At 36.5% G+C, this 17,875-nt stretch overlaps 1 protein-coding gene, 1 long non-coding RNA gene and 3 other non-coding genes across 5 annotated transcripts; all 5 read right to left on the bottom strand.

Moving 5' to 3' along the window:
• Positions 1–4,557: 4,557 nt before the first annotated feature.
• On the bottom strand, positions 4,558–4,630 carry trnaf-gaa (transfer RNA phenylalanine (anticodon GAA)). Its single transcript has one exon. It is a non-coding gene; the product is annotated as a tRNA-Phe (tRNA).
• A 4-nt stretch (positions 4,631–4,634) lies between these two features.
• On the bottom strand, positions 4,635–11,752 carry LOC113094682 (uncharacterized). The gene is made up of 3 exons (XR_003288145.1): positions 11,661–11,752; positions 10,280–10,361; positions 4,635–4,993 (listed from the first exon to the last, which is right to left on the bottom strand). It is a non-coding gene; the product is annotated as an uncharacterized LOC113094682 (long non-coding RNA).
• On the bottom strand, positions 7,987–8,060 carry trnan-guu (transfer RNA asparagine (anticodon GUU)). The gene has a single exon. It is a non-coding gene; the product is annotated as a tRNA-Asn (tRNA).
• trnan-guu (transfer RNA asparagine (anticodon GUU)) lies at positions 10,120–10,193 on the bottom strand. The gene has a single exon. It is a non-coding gene; the product is annotated as a tRNA-Asn (tRNA).
• A 327-nt stretch (positions 11,753–12,079) lies between the features above and the next one.
• Positions 12,080–15,980, bottom strand: LOC113094757 (FK506-binding protein-like). The gene is made up of 3 exons (XM_026260414.1): positions 15,895–15,980; positions 15,295–15,692; positions 12,080–14,081 (listed from the first exon to the last, which is right to left on the bottom strand). Exons 2-3 carry the CDS (start codon positions 15,670–15,672, stop codon positions 13,338–13,340), a joined length of 1,122 nt encoding a protein of 373 aa, XP_026116199.1. The 5' UTR covers positions 15,673–15,692; positions 15,895–15,980; the 3' UTR covers positions 12,080–13,337.
• Between the last annotated feature and the right edge of the window lie 1,895 nt (positions 15,981–17,875).

The raw sequence follows: 17,875 nt of genomic DNA, 5'->3' as shown, positions 1-17,875 counted from the left end.
CTCCATTGAAACTGTGTGTACGGTATACTGTCCATGTCCAGAAAGTAGAGGTCTTCACAGTTCACCCGAGACCCGTCGACCCCGGACCCGACCCGGGACCCGTACGGGTTCGGGTCTATATTTTAAATCATCAGCCGGGTCCGGGTCGGGTCCGAATCTTATTACCTCGGGTCCCGGGTCTGTTTAACATTGTGTGTAATACCCGTGCGATCTCCGATCGGAGTCATCGGACTCGGAGAACACCCGGCTGTGATCAAAGACTGCTTGTGTTTTTTGTAACTTGCAACTTGTAAAATTAGGAAAAGAAAAGAGTGAGCCAAAAAAAGTGATCTCTCTCTCTCTCTCTCTTGCTCGCAGACTCAGAGTTAATATACAAGTGCATGCACGGTATTAATGCTTGCAGACTTGACACTCATATTTAATATATTTCAAATCAGCAACACAATCTGAGGTGAACTGTCACATGAATGTTTTCTATGACGCTCAAAGTGCGTTAAAGCATTTTAGGTTGATACAGCAAGCACGCAAGTGCAGCCTCAAGCGTATTTCATGTTTCTATGGCAACCAGTGAGGGACACTTGGACTGCCAAACCGCGTTTTACATTTTCTCCCATTTTTATAATATTATAAATGAACCGTTTAATCTTAAAGTTTTAGTGGTTCAGATTCAGATTTGATGCAGAGCAGAGAGCACAGAGATCAGATGATGACAGGAAATAAATAACGTCAGCGGCCATGGCATTGCACGAGTGATCCTTATTATAGTTCAAAAGGCAAACAGTGTAAGTTATTATGCGAATTAATTCTGAAAATACAATTAAAAATGCGCGTGCGGCCTGAGGAATTTTCCCGGTCAGGTGAAAGGTCATCATATTGGTCATTTTATTTACGACTAAATTATTATTAATAAATTGTAATAATATTATGATTGGGCGTTGGCAGGCATTCACAAAAGGGTATGTTATTACAAAAAAAAATTCGAGGAAATTTTGCTTTGACAAAAGGGCACTTTTGGGGCAAAGGAGCAGGTGCTCAAGTGAACCAGTTCTTTCGGACAATTCGATCAAATAAACCAGTTGAAAAAAAAACGGTTCACCGGTTCTTTTGCGCTCGATGTAATGTCATTAGCGATGACTGCCCTTAATTCAAGCCTTCAGTTTACCCGCGGTTGTAACATAAGCACAGAATCAGTTCAGAATCAATCACCAAAAGAATCAGTTCGGTTCAGACGAGCTGTGAGTCAGTCTGCTTCACACTGAATCACACATGCGCAGTATCATCAGATCCTCGGTTCTCGACGAATCAGACGCGTCTGACAGAAACGGTTCTCAATGAGCGCTTCAGAACTCCTGACCTGATATTTAGATATACTATTCTTCAATAAATATATTTGTTTGACATGGAAGCTGTGGAATATATATTATAAAAAAAAAAAAAAAAAAAAAAAAACACCCCAGAAAAAAGGGCACTTTCTCTCCAGGAATAAAAAGGGCAGGTGCTCAAGCCCCCTTTGATGTCTATGTGTGCACGTGCCTGCTCAAACAGTACACTGACTGAACTGCTGTGAAGAGACAGATGAACACGAGCCAGATAATGACTCGTTCACAAGTAATAAATAAACGGAGGTCTTATGGGTTTGGAACAACATGAGGGTAAGTTATTAATGACATGATGTAGCAAATTGGGCGACTAACCCTTTAAGTCTTTCTAATGCTACCATTTAGAGCTGTAATCGGGCTTTAAAAGTTAGGCCCGACAGGACCCGAGCCCGATAGGTTTCGGCCCGAGCCCGACAAGTACATTTTGATTGACAGCTTTTTTAAAGCCCCAACCCGTTTACAGCCCGACATTATTCAAATGTGCACACGCACACAGCTCTTTTGCCTTTTGCCAACAATGAGCAATTTATTCATATTTTAACATAATTTACTCATAACTAACGTAGACTAGACCACTTGGAAGTTGGAATAAAGAAATAAAATAAGTCCTGTGTCACATCGTAACATCTCAGCATTCTAGACATAGGCTCATTTAACCTATAAATAGACCAACGCACCAATAAAAACTAGTCATTTAAAAAAAATTAAATTAAGATACATTTTAAATTAAGATGGGTATTTGGCAATAACGAAATTAAGATAAAGGCTCCGCCGGATTTGCTTTATTTAATAAAAGAATAATGCCAACATTAGCGTAAATACTCTGTCAACATTATGCATTTAAGACTCAGTGAATATTTAGTTATCATTTGATAAACCTTTACTCACAGAGATTAGGCTAGGTCTACATGTTTATGTGGAGGAAAATGATTGAATCTACTGTAGATGTCTTCAGCACGCTCCTGCACTCACTGATGGTGCGTCATTATTCACTCATTATTCTCATTATAAGCATGGTCAAAACTTTCCCACACCTCAGAGTTTGCTTTAGTTGCTGGTGCAACCAAAACGTAATCACCAGAGGCAAGCCTCCGTTACACCTGCTCAGCATTCATTTTCGCATCTTTCTCGTGCTAATCGAAACACATCACATGACCGCTCGTTTACCTCGCAAACCGGAGCGCAAGCCCGAGCCCGGCCCGAGCCCGCGTAAGATGATAGAAGTTAAGCCCGAACCCGGGCAAAGATCTTCAGCTCTACTACCATTTATACATTTTGTCTCACAAACGTTTTTATCTTTCATCCACATTTACAGATGTTGAAGGAAGCAGAAACTATAAATCACCCCTATTGGCCACGCAAACTGTCCATTCCCAACTATGAGGCTAATGACTGTTCAATGTCAGAGATTCTCATATTTCTGTTCTCTGTGTCCGGGACACTGCTGCTCGCCACCTGGTCACTGACTGGCCATAAGGTGTCGGGAAGCAGACTCAGTGGAGGAAGGAGGTTAGCTTCTGTGCTGGTTCACCATAGCCCCTTTTACACTGCCTTTCCGGCAAATACAGGGGTAAAATGTTCCTGCAATTGTTCCCTGGTCGCTAGATATGGCACTTTCACACTGCCAGTGCTGACCCGGGATATGTGCGTGCTTTCACACACAACCCTTGAAGATCCCGTAACGACACGTGACATCAGCGCGTGACGTGTAATGTAGGAGTCGAAAATGTTAGGTACGTTACACTTTCACTGAAGCAAGCAAACGATCTCAGTGTCAGCGCGGAAATTGAGGAACTAACTGATCTCTGCTTCATTACAGTTTGCACATGTGTTTTCTTCACGGACGTTGATCTTCCTTCAAAACAGCCTGTAAAAGAGTCGCGCGATAACGCACGTCATCACTTTGACACGGCATTAGATCTGGCTTTTGTTCACACAACGCTCGTCCCGGGTCGAACCCCGCAATGTTACTAGGTCCCAACCCGGGTTCAGTTCGGTAATCAATCCCGGGACATGGTTGCTTTCACACAGAAGGCGACCCGGCGATGTTCCGGAAATATTGCAGATCCGACGTGCAGTGTGAAAGGGGCTCATGTGTGGCTACATCAATGGGGTCATTGAGGGATGGTTTTCTTGATACTACACCATCATTCCCGAAGACCAGAGTTTCCTTTCTCAACTGTGTGAGTGAGGTTCAAAATCTATTTGGTTTATCATTATCATTAGGATGTTAAAAAAAATAATAGTTTGAAAATATTCCCTTAAAGGGTTAGTTCACCCAATAATCAAAATTATGTAGTTAATAACTCACCCTCATGTCGTTCCAAACCCGTAAGACCTCCGTTCATCTTTGGAACACAGTTTAAGATATTTTAGATTAAGTCAGAGAGCTCTCAGTCCCTCCATTGAAACTGTGTGAATGGTCTACTGTCCATGTCCAGAAAGGTAAGAAAAACATCATCAAAGTAGTCCATGGGACATCAGAGGGTCAGCTAGAATTTTTTGAAGCATCAAAAATACATTTTGGCCCAAAAATAGCAAAAACTACGACTTTATTCATCATTGTATTCTCTTCTGTGTCTGTTATGAGAGAGTTCCAAACTCTGCAGTGTAGTGATATCTGGTTCGCGAACGAATCATTCGATGTAACCGGATCTTCTTGAACCAGTTCACCAGAACGAACTGAATCATTTAAAACGGTTCATGTCTCCAATACGCATTAATCCACAAATTACTTAAACTGTTAACTTTTTTAATGTGACTGACACTCCCCCTGAGTTCAAACAAACCAATATCCCGGAGTAATTCATTTACTCAAACAGTACACTTAAATCACTGTCACCTGTCTGAGTTATCACATTTCAAGATAAGAAAATAATCGGTTCTTTACAAGTCTAAATATTTCTTCTAATCCCATCTTTCTTGGTTAAATGAGTATTTATGAAATTATAAAATGGCTCAAATTTCTTTAAATATTGGAAAATACTTTATTTACTAAATATCCATAAGTGAATACACAGAAATGTTTAATTAGTGGTATTGTCGTGGTGATTTGTCTTTATGTTTAGCTTTAAAAAAGGTAAAACTACAAACAAAAGAATTTATAGAATAATGATGGATTAAAACAAATCTGTTTGGGTTACAAGTATAGGATTTATTTCACAACAACGAGCCAAAATGCCGAAACCCGGGATCGAACCAGGGACCTTTAGATCTTCAGTCTAACGCTCTCCCAACTGAGCTATTTCGGCCATGGAGACCCCTCCTGGACTGAATCTTTAAGTTCTTGCCAGTGGATATCACTTTATTACATTATCACTCTGAAACCCACATTTCATCTTCCCTCTCAAAACAAGACATTTAATTTTAATTGTGAATTAGATATACATGACTTTATATGTCCTTTTAAGATAACTTGTGATTTAAAATCTTGTGGAGATCTGTTTAAATAATGGCTGCCACGCCACGGTTTATAGACAAAGGTAAACTGCTGTTTAGGTTTTTATAGTAACGTTAGATATTTTCAATACATACCACTTCTAATGGGGGGCCTGCGCTGTGCCAACATCCACTCCACATCCCTCATGGGCTTTGTATTTCTGTTTGGACATGATCTGAAAACAAACACAAATATGTAAAATGTAAAAAAAATATTATTATTAAATAAAACCCTCATAGTCTACAGTGGGTTCACATGAAAACTGAACTGAAACAGAAAAACTGGTCACCTGATGATCTTAACTTGTGTTGTGAATTCTGTTTTCTGTAATTGTTCATATATTAATGGGAGCAGATGAGCTCTCTCTTCTGATTTAAGAGAATCATTTATCCACTTACTAACCATGGCGTGTTAATACAGTAATATATACACATTCCAATAACGTTAAGTTATATCTTTTCACTAAATTTGAGATCGACACGTTGATTTAAACTTTTTTTTTTTTTTTACAAAAAAAACTCAGCAATTGTCCTTTTTTTGTGTTACAGTAATTATTCTCACATTGAAGTTAACTCACAATATTATGTCACATTACACTTCTACGGTATTTTCAAAAGCACTCAGTCTGTCGCCATTGGTGCGTTTTGATTGGTTAACTTTGGTTACCCCAAGCGAAAAGCAAAGAAATCTCCCAATCTTCCAGCTACTACCGCCCTCTACAGGAAAAGCAAGGGCCGAACTTATACATTACAGTTTTCCCTCTGAGTTTAACACAAGAGGTCGCTCTTTCATTATTTTTGAAGCAGCCCTTAAAAATTAGCTACATCTAATAATACATTCTTATCATAAATTACTAATTGTTAAGGTTAATTTTGTCCCCATATTTCATGCTCAATATAAATAATATTAATAATAATTCTACCTGGAAAGATGCATGATATAACCAATATTTCCCCCCTCCAACTATTAGTCTATTTCAAGCGAAGCTTTGTCAGCATTTATTATTTGTTGCTTCTGTATTTAGGTTTCAAAGTACATATAAAGTTGTGTTTATTTGTAAAGATTATTATGAACACTTTTTTTTATTATTACAGAGCCTATGATCATCCAAAAGCCAATGGATAAATCCCATTGTGATGTTTGTTAAGGTAACCAGGGAGATCATAACTTCTGGGTTGTCAGTAAAAATTTGTCATATTTATCATTAAGAATAAAAATGCAAAATCTTGGAGTATCAAATAAAATTCAAAATTCAAACAAACTCACTTTTAAAGATCCATACTTAAAAGAATTCAGTTGTAATGTCCATAGGGACATGTGTATTTTCAATTGCTGATGTAAGAGGTAGTGCTTGGCTGTGTTCCAGTCAGTTTTCCTTTGCCCTTCACTCACAAACTTCCCTGTCTCATATAATCAGATGTATGTCATTGATTACATTACATGAGTGACCACTACTGACAGAACCCTTGCAATGGGCTGAAATGGAACGTCCTAAGCCCTTGATCATCACTTACAATCTGCTATGGAGCCGGTATATTGTTTACATTTTCCACTTACAAAATTGTTTGGTACAGTATTCTATATGTATATAGGTATGCGTGGACTGTTATAAAAGTAAAAAAGTATATATATATATATATATATATATATATATATATATATATATATATATATATATATATATATATATATATATATATATATATATATATATATATATTTTAGTGGTGGCCATAGATTAATTTTTTTAATCTAGATTTATCTCACTGTAATCTTGGAATTAATCTAGATTAAAATGGCTCATTTGAATTCAAAACATGTATGCTACCTAAATAAAATAAATGAAAGTAAGTCTTTGAGAAGGATTTCTCAAGACCGGTAGTGCATTAGACCAGTGGCTCATCTCCTGTTTCCAATATGCATCACAAACTGCTTGAGAAAGCTGTAAACTAATTCCACATTGCACCAGGTGCAACAACCTTACGCCTGTTTCACACATAGCCTACACCGTCTGCAGTGCGTATACGTTTCGTTTTTTTTTACACACCCATGTTAATGGATTCCAGCGTTCACGCGGTTGCGGTCCGTCAGTGCGTTCCAGGAGTGGTCCGTCTACAGCAGCGATCGTTCACGTACCGAGTAGCGAACTGCAAACGCGTCCTTTGTGAAAGCACAATGAGTATGAGTCCGTGCTGCTTCTGCACCACATAAGTAACACACACAGACTGCAGATGCACGGAGTGTGTGTGTGTGTGTCTATGTATGTGTATGTGTATATATATATATATATATATATATATATATATATATATATATATATATATATATATATATATATATATATATATATATATAAAATAGACTTGTTTGGGATGGGGATAACAGAAATGCAATCTGCAATGATGTCATAATCGTGTTGCATTGTGCAGAATGCCCTTTCATTTGAAAATGCATGTTTTCTCCTTAGTTTAACTAGAGAAGGATTAGGGGAAGATTTTTGTCTTTTCTTTCTTTTTCTTCTGAAGCTATATAAGGTATTTTCACAAACCCCCATTAGAGTTTCTTTTGTTTGTTATTTTGGCCATTTTCCCTCCCGAAGCCTTATGTTTGCATCCCATTGATTTATTTAAAATAAAACTTGTATATCTTTTTACTTTTAATCTGGTGTGGTAATTTCTGCTTGTCCTGGGACCTCTCTCCCTGCAACTTTTTGTTACGCTTCTTTGCTGCCCCTAGACAAGAAATTGGGAACGTAACAAGTGGGGGCTCGTCCGGGATGTTTTTCAAGTCTTTAGAAGTCTCTGTGGTGATTGAAATGGAGTTATTCTTTCTCCCACTACAGCGGTTTTCCATGAATGTAGACTTTCATTTAGAGGTACAGAGAGAGGCAACCAAACAGGTAATCAAAGCAGACAGTGAGGGTGAAGGACATCCTGTAGTTGCAGCAGAGGCCTTAGCTAAGGATATTCTTCATCGTATAGATGTTACTGGGACTGCCAGTTTTGTCCATTCGTTTAAAATAACTAGACCTCAAAATTAAACAACAGGATTACAAATATTTAGTAATATTATAAATATTTGAATGCATCCTGCATTAAACATGAAGTTGCTATTTCATCTGCGTCTAACTTTCACAACTCAAAAATATATCAATAAATAAAAACTGACCGTCCCTGGGTGGGCTCGAACCACCAACCTTTCGGTTAACAGCCGAACGCGCTAACCGATTGCGCCACAGAGACCTTGTCGCTACTAAAACTGTAATATTTCACAAAAAAGAAACTTGTTTTCTTTCGGAAAGTCTGAACTGAAAATAAATCGCACATTATGAAGGTAATGCCACGAAGGCAATTTTGAGGTTTACCTAAAGGTATCACCCATCCACAGACGTTCATGGGACTGCTGTCAATATGTTACACTGGAAATCGTGAATACATTCAAAGCAAAAGCAACTTTTAGGCCTATTAAATGGCTTAGTGCATGTTTTAATATTATTTCTTGTACCTCTCAGAGGTCTTGTTTGATTTAACGACAAGTTACAGCTGCCAATAATTGCAGACTATTAGTCATATCAATGTAATACAAAGTTTTAAATAAAGTTTTATAAAAAAAAAATTAAGTTTCATGAAAAATATTAAAGTATTATAAAACATTTAAGAAAATCTAAGGATAAAATTAATTTCATTCTAATAAATGCCCGTATTAATAGTAATAAATAGCAGTAGCTGTAGTTACACTGAGTTTGACACTAGATGTCGCTCTTTATTAATGTATCCACTATGTGCAGTGCTACACTTTTAACATGAATTCTTAACCAAAAATGGATGCATTTTCTTTTTTTTAACTGCATGTCAGGCCTAATGCATGCTACATGAGAGCTTAATGCCATACATACTAACAATACATAATTGTGAACTATTGTACACTGTGTACTGCAGCTGAAGCGTAAATCTTAAGTAGGATTGTGTTCAATATTTTTTATTATCTGTCTTTGAGAGTAAATGTGCTTTAGTATAAACTGAAATCAATATGTATTACAGAACAATGGAAGATATGCTTTTAGAAAATGACCAAGACTACAGACCTTTGTGCCTGCATTCATTAAATTACATGGTAACGAACGCAACTTTAACACGCATCTGATTGATTGTGATGCCGTGCTCACTGAGATGCTTGCACACAAATCATGGTCACGCACACGCTCATAAGAATTGTAAGATCTACTGTTTAATAATAATAATAATAATAATAATAATAATAATAATAATAATAATAAAGCAATTAAATAAGTAAATAAGAATGCTAAAATAAGTTCTAGGTTTGTAGATATATATGAAGAGTTGAGATGCAAAGCCTCTAAGTTCCATCCAAAATTTTCTTCTTAATATTATTTTCTTGTTTAAGTTAATTATTGTTTATGTTCAGTTATTTTACTTTAATAGGAAAGAAAATAAACTATTCATTGAAGCCATTGAAGTGAAATTACTGAACATACACACAGGAGCCTGATAACAAAGCGCATTTTAGAAGAAAATTAGATTTATGCAAAAAATGCATCTCAGCTCTTCAAATGAAGTAGTAATCGATTTACAGAATTTGAAAATATTTTTTCAAAATGTGCACATTCACTCTTATTCATATGTTTAATAGTCAAAAAAAAACAAATGTCTCATCACATTCATTTATGATTTGCATGAGTCATTATTGCATATTTTCAATTACAAATGGGTGTTGAGTAGTTTGCATCACTAGATTGTTTATCACTTCCAGTCGCTGAAAACTTCTATCATTAAACAGTTTTCTAATACAGTACTACTTGCATCTTGCCACAAATGCTATTTGCATTGTTACAGTGAGATTAAGACCTGCCTTCTCGATCATTTTGACATTGATGAGCGCTTTTGGACCACTGAGGCAGACCAGCCTAAAAGTTTAACTTCTAAAACCTTTTGTCATCCTAACATCAAACAGCTTTACTCATACTTATACACAGAGTCTTATACGGGTCTCTCAGCTATGACTATTTTAGTCTTTCAAAGGACAAAATGGATGAAAAAACAATAATAAACAATTAGACATAACTGATATAATATGCAGGCCAGGAGTGAGGCCCTCTAGAGGAGCACGGCCCATGTGGTCGCATACTTGGCACAGCCCTCGTGATAGTACAGGACACAGACATCATCACTGAACCACCATAAGGTGTAACAGCAAATGTCTGAATAAATGTTGTGAATAAATGTTGCTGTTTTGATGCAAGATTAATTTTTTAAAAATGAAAGCATCAAAACAAAAACGTAACGTCCCTGGGTGGGCTCGAACCACCAACCTTTCGGTTAACAGCCGAACGCGCTAACCGATTGCGCCACAGAGACTTGTGGCTCCCACTCGAATGATTTCTCAATAAGAACCAGAATTTTATCACCCAGGAAACGCACATTTAAAACTGTGAATTACATACCTTGAATCCATACATACCACATCTTCTCCACGGGAGTCTGACTTGCCAATTTAGGAGATTCACAACCGGCTCTGGTTATTACCTATAAACAAACACAGTGAACAAGTTTTTATTTTTCCATTAAAACATGGCTCATCATATCCATAGTGAGCACTAGTTGTATGGACTTTCCAAGCAAAATGTCTTAAGAAGATTTCTTGTCAAACGTTGGTCAGTTAAATTAATTTCACAGAACCCAAATGTTCATTTAATCAATTCATTCATCATTGCAGAGTGGCATGTTACGTGTACTGCTCAGATAAGTAGTGTTAAAAAGTAAATGTATTTCTTTTAGGGTTAAAGATGGACACATAACATATCTATAAAGCTAATAAAAATAACTTTACTTTTTGGCACTACTTATCTGAACAGTACACGTACCATGCCACGCAAACACGTGACATCAACGACTGCAATGATGAATGAATTGATGAAATTAACATGGGTTAGCATTATCTGAACAGTAACGACAGGATTTGCAATGTATAATGACTGATTTAAAATTAATGTAAACGTCCTTCAGTTTAATTCTGTTTAATAAGTGATTCATATAATCATCATAAAAAAAATAATAATAATAATAATTTAGTTTGACCTGATAAAGACCAAAATAAGACACATTTTGTCTTGTTATACTGATGGTCTTACTATGCAGCACTAATAATTTTTAGTAATATTTGTCAAAACAACTCCCGAAACCCACAAGTGGGGTCTGTGCGGAAGCAAAAAGTGGCAGGCTGCAGTGTTTGGAAAACCTGTTGGGAAACAGTAATTATTTTGCTATTCCCTTTAGCCATTGTCATTTCGGGGGAACATCACTATGGCAAACAAATGACTAAATGCTGCTTTAAAAGTTTGAGCAAATGTTTTTTTTAACTGCTTTATAAATAAACGATAGCCGCACACAGCGAATGTATTCCTCTATTTTGTTTCATGCTGTTTGCACTTATTAAAACATTTTTCATACCTCATTAAACGTACATAATCAGGACACGCAGAACGTTTTAATGAAACCATGTAACGTAACGTTAACGTTATTGGTTTATTTACGTGACGCAGATTTTATTGTCCGTGTTGGGCCGCAAATACAAAATTGTACTGTCCATGCTGGGTCGCCATTACAATTGAATATTAAGAGTCTATATTAATAACAAAGTTAACTGATATGCTCTATTATGACTTGTTAAACGGTATACTGGTTTATTTTAGTCATAAAACCGTTAATTATCTCACACCTTAACGTTAGTTCTCGTCACAACTCCGCAGCAATATCAAGGAACATTACTGTAAGAATCGACTGGTTTTTTTACCCCACAAAGTTATGATACGAGACTCTTCTTACCTTATTAATTACCTTCTGCTTAGTAGAGTTTGCAAATATAAATGTTCGTTTTTTTGTCACTAACGTGAGCAGCTCATCTAGACTAGTGCTTTCTAATGTGAAGGTCGAGAGGAGGCGTCGTCTGATTGGCTGCCTGTGCCTAAAAAACGTGATGCCATTGGCTACAAAATTACCTCATTAAAAAAAACCTTTTAAAAATTTATAAAGTAAAACATGCCCAAACATATCCCACCCACGCCAGTGCAGTTGTGTATGGTATGATTTTAAACCTTTCTGCAAACAAAACAAAAAGATGTTATGATAAAATATTTTGCATCCCCTTAAATATTCTATTATTTTATGTTTCTATTAAATTCTATTTAATTGTTCATATTGTGTCAACGGTTTAACCAAAACAAAACAAACGGAAAAAAACATTATTTTTATAAATAACATTATTTATTGTCATTTAATGCAAGAATGCATTATACTTGGCTTTTGATCATTTTATACAGCAGTTAAGAATCCAAAATGAAAACATGATTTAGAACAAAACATCAAAGCAGTACATTTTTATTTTACAAAAATATACAAACTTTAACAAAAATACATTTAAGTACATTCAGTAAGCAGTCATATGACTTTGCACAACTTTCAAGTTTTTGTCGATTTAAACATTGACAAATTACAACATTGAACATTTAAGATGTATATACTGTATACTACCCATACAGTAAACATACTTCAAGTTTTAAAGTTAAAGGATTAGTTCAATTCCAGAATAAACATTTCCTGATAATTTATACTCACTCCCGTGTCATCAAAGATATTTATGCATTTCTTTCTTCAGTCGAAAAAAAAAGGTTTTTGAGGAAAACATTCCAGGATTTTTCTCCATATAATGGTTTTCAATGGGAACCAACGAGCTGAAAGTCCAAGTTGCAGTTTCAGTGCAGCTTCAAAGGGTCCTACACGATACCAGCTAAGGAACAGGGGTCTTTTGTAGCAAAACAGTCTGTCATTTTCTTAAAAATAAAATAAATGTTTTAACCACAAATGCTTTTCCTGCACTAGCTCAACGTCGCGCATTATGTTGTCACGTTGGAAAGGTCACGCATGAAGTAGTTGGAAGAACCGACCCAGTGTTTGCATAGTGAATGTGCTAAGAAAAAGGTGAACCAATGATTTAGAATGAAGTTTTTCGCCCCTACCCAACCTTTTGAACTGGAGTACACAGGCGAAGAGCTAACGTGCGTCACCTTTCCAACATGAATACATAATGTGTGAGGTTGAGCTAGCACTTATTTTTGTTTTTAATAAATTAACAGATCGTTTTGCTAGATAAGACCCATATTTATCATCTGGTATCATGTAGAGCCCTTTGAAGCTGCAATGAAACTGCAATTTGGACCTTCAACCCATTGGCAAACATTGAAGTCCATTATATGGAGAAAAATCCTGGAATGTTTTCTTCTAAATCCTTAATTTCTTTTCGACTGAAGAATGAAAGACATGAACATCTTGGATGATATGGGGGGTGGGGGGGTCAATTATCAGGAAATTTTAGTTCTGGAAGTGAACTAATCCTTTAAGCTACAAGGAAAGACCCAAAACAACTTCTGGGCACTTAACAGTTTTTATAATGTTTATACATATGCACATGTTCTGCTTTTGTAATTCCCAACTTTCAGTTATTTTCTAGATAAACATCTTGCTCAGCCTTTGACCGAGTTTACTGTCTAAGTCCTTTAATTTGGAGTTCACTTGTTTCAGAGCAGTGCGAGCTGATGCAGAATCAGGCTGGAGTTCCAGAATCTTTCCAAAGGCCATGCGAGATTCCTCCAGTTCGCCCAGCTGCAGGCAAGCTTGCCCAAGCCGGTACCAGGCCTTAGTGCTCTTTGGGTTCAGCTCAGTGGCCTTGATACTGCTGTCTCTGGATTTACCAAGCTGGCCTAACTTAAACTGGCATAACGAAAGATTGCAGTGAAGTTCTGCTTTTACAGTTTTGTACTCCTCCTCAGTTGGAATGGAGATATCAGCACCTGCCTGCTCATTTTCTTGATCAAAGCATGGCGTCAAAGCTGCATCATCATCCTCTTCCTCCATACCTTCTTTAGACACTTCATCCACTGGCTTTCTCCTTGTTTTGCCATTTAAAGTTATTGCCAGCTTCACCGCTCTACAGTAGCAGTCTGCAGCGCCCCAGATATCTCCCTTCCCAAACCGCTGACCACCCCTTTGCTTGTGAGACAGCACCCAAGCCCATTTCTCTCCAGCTGTCATCTGCCAAGACTCCTGCCCAGGGGTTAAAGAGTGAAGCTGAAGTGTAAAGCAGTCAGACTGCTGAGACGATCCCTGTCCTTTTGTATTTTCAGTCTGGGTACCATTAGCATCACTGCCTGCTGATTTGCAGTTGCTTGCATTCCAGGCACTTATTGTAAACTGGAAGAAAAAAAAAAGTTTATATATGAGATACATATACATACATAGCTGTTAAATTTGTAACAAGCTGTAGTTCTTAGCGGAACACAAATTACATAATAATGACTTGTAGTTAGTAATTTAATGTTACATTTAACCAATATAATCTGAATACTTTTTATAATTTTTTGACCTAACTCGTTTATTACATTAATTGATTTCCTACAATAATCTTATCAACAAAATTAAGTGCATAGAACATTGTATTATGTCATGGTTTCCCAAACTGGGGTTTGTGAAGGAGTGAAGCTAATAATTAATTAAATCTTATGAATTTGAAATCGAAAGAAATAAATAATTAGAAAATAAATACATAAACATTTTATTTGTTTATGCGGTGAGGTCACACAGTTTTCTGTGTATTTATAGTCGTCTGACTACTCGGTATGAGAGCAATTCCACAAAACCGGAAAACACACACACATATATACACACACACATATACATATACACATATATATATATATATATATATATATATATATATATATATATATATATATATATATATATATATATAAGCAATAGGCATTTTAAGAAAAGACAAATACAATTAAAAAAATTAAAAAACAATTAAGGAGTATCAATGAATTATGAAACACTAACTGCCACTGTGTGAATATTAGGTAATCATGTAATCAGTAAAAATGTAACTAGTCTGATTGAGTGTTTTAAAACATAATACAATGTAATTATACTGAATTACTTTTTAGAATCTGATTATGTAATCAAGATAAAATCAGTAACTTACTACTATGCATAGACTGTATGCATAGTCAATATATATGAGCTTTACAGTAAATTAGGTTACCATATTCTGTAAAAAATATGAATAATTTAGGGTGAAAATATATATTCGATTTAACAATACATGCACTTTTAAAAATCCTGTAACAGTAAAATACTGGTATATTAAGTTTTTGCAAGTAAAAAGTCTTAAGTCAGGGGTGTCCAAACCTGCTCCTGGAGGGCCAGTGTCCTGGAGAGTTTAGCTCCATCTTGTCAAAACACACTTACCTGGAAGTTTCTAATATGGCAGGACTGTGAACCCTGACAGATGTTGAAAGAACAGCCTTGACTAGATGTTTGAGGTGGGATTCAGCTAAACTCTGCCGGATAGTGGCCCCACGGGAGCAGGACTGGATACCCCTGGTCTATTTTAGCTTGCCCTCACCTCACACTTCTCTCCAGCCCTCATCCCTTCCAGGCAGCCCTCTATAATGTCACACTGCCCTTCGCCCATGCGCAGCAAGCACCACTCCTCCAGCGGGAGCTGCAGCACAGAGTCCTGCGAGCGGGGGTGAGAGGTAGCTTGCTCGCTAGAATCAACGCTGGCTGTTGACTCCTGCTCTTGAGAAGCAGTATGTTGCGTTTCTCCCTCCGTAACAGTACTTCGCCGCACCTTGACCTTACACAGTGAGCCCAGCATCGGCGTGAAGTCCCCTCGTTGTCTTTCTCCAAGCCAGCGCCGGCGAACCTCCCACAGACCCCCGGGACACGCGGAGATCCACGACGTCTCACGTGGAGTACCAGGCACTTGGACTGTTGTCATGATGATGCGTTTTAAAAGACCTAAACATAAACAACAAAAGCTATTGAATGCAGAATACACGGGTGGTGGCTATCGGGTCCTGTTATAGCTCCGTGAATCAAGTCTTCGTTTTACACCTAGCGCATCTATAGCTTCAGAATGCATGCGTTTTTAAAACAGAAAACATTTGTAATGAAACCTCACAATTTATAATATCACACATTTGTGAACTTGTGTAGCTACCTCAGTGCTCGCTGTTGTCGCTGTCAGACAGCTTCTTCCACAGCAAGTATCTCACTACAATGAATTCCTTCCATCGCCCTCTAAAGGTGCGGCATGTGAAGATTACATTTGTTCTCTGAGTTTATTCATAGATTAAGGTGCAAAAATTTGCATTAACATGTGCTTTGACGAAGTTTCAGTATGACCTGGTACAGTCATTACTAATTACCGACATGCACACTCTCAATTCAAAATAGAGTACAAAGAAAGACAGAATACTTTAGGCAAAGATAAATGTGCAAAAGTTTAAAATTATAAACCATTGGCTTTTTGGACAAATTCTGGCAGAAAGTGTATAGACTACAGCTTAACCAATAAATAAAAACTGACAAATATTATCAGCAGGCCTTTCAGACATAGATTTTTAAGCCTATTATATACTAAGGGAAATGGGAAAAATATTGTTACAGTGAAAACCTAGGAATTATATTTAATTTATTTAATGAGACCACAATTAAATCCTCTATTAAATAAACAAATTATAATAATTTAGGTTGAAAATCTACATTTATAAAAATGTGTAAAAAAAAATGTACATGGTCTTTCTGATTAAATTTAATTCATCCTATAAGTTCTTCTGTTCAACTGTCTTGAGTACTAAGTTTCTTATGAGTATATTTTAAGATGCAAAGTGATTTTTGGTACTGCAAATAGATTATTGTATTAATATTATATTAGGTAATAAAATGAATGGTTTGGCTAAATTACGGAACAGTAAAATATACAGGTGCCAAAACACCTGCACGTAATACATAAAAATTAATGTTTCAGAATATTTTCTCAAAAACGATTTTTGACTGTATATAACAGTCAAATACAGCCAAATTATTATATATTACAGTGTAAAAATGTGTATGTAATCTTTAGTAGCATTAAAATAAAATAAAAAATATTTAATAAAGCTAATGTACTTTTCCTTTGCCGTTGATTACTAAAATTGTTCATGTTTCACTTGGTTCTGATTCTTGGTTCTCCATCTCTTAAATCTGCTATTATTACATTTATACTTAACAAACCAGGGGGTGATCCATATAATTTTGAAAATTTCCAAATTAAGCGCTGCCTTTGATACTGTCTCACATAACGTACTTATTGACAGATTAATTTGCATTGGTATTACTGGCACTGCTCTGTCTTGGTTTAGGTCATATCTATCTGGACGCAATTAAAAGGTTTTAGTTCAAGAACATCTACCACTGGTGTTCCCCAGGGTTCTGTTTTGGGCCCGCCTCTTCTCATTATATATATGCTCCCTCTTGGTGATATTTTAAGGAATATTTTAAGGCCTCCGCAATCTTTGTCAAGCTGTTTAGCTGAAACTAAAGACTGGCTTTCAGAGACAATAAAATGGATGCTCTGCTTGTTGGCACTAGATCTGTTGTTTCTAAATCTAATTGTTTCTCTTTACACATCGACAATACCGTAATCTGTCCTTCCTCTCAGGTAAAAAGTTTCGGTGTCATCATGGATAGCACGCTATGATGTAAAGCTCAAATTAATAATATCACACGGATTGCATACTTCCATTTGCGCAATATAAATAGTCTCCGTCCCTTTCTTTCAAATAATAATACTACAGTTCTCATTCATGCCCTAGTCACCTCACGTATACTACTGCAATGATCTTCTCACAAGTATTCCCTCCAAATTGCTGCATATGCTTCAATTGGTTCAGAATTGTGCAGTTCATGTTCTTTATAGAACACTTTATACTGATCACATTTCTCCAGTTCTCCAGCAACTGCACTGGCTTCCAGTAAAATATAGAGTCGAATTCAAAATCTTGCTACTCACTTACAAGGCACTTCATAATCTTGCACCACAATACCTAAATCAACTTCTCCAGGTTTACACTCCTTCACATGCACTTAGATCTTCATCTTCAATTACTTTTGTGGTACCTCGGATTCGACTTACTACTATGGGTGCCAGATCTTTTAGT

Source organism: Carassius auratus, unplaced genomic scaffold, assembly GCF_003368295.1.
Source record: "Carassius auratus strain Wakin unplaced genomic scaffold, ASM336829v1 scaf_tig00215416, whole genome shotgun sequence".
Lineage (NCBI taxonomy): Eukaryota > Metazoa > Chordata > Actinopteri > Cypriniformes > Cyprinidae > Carassius > Carassius auratus.
This window is presented reverse-complemented; position numbering and strand designations above follow the sequence as displayed.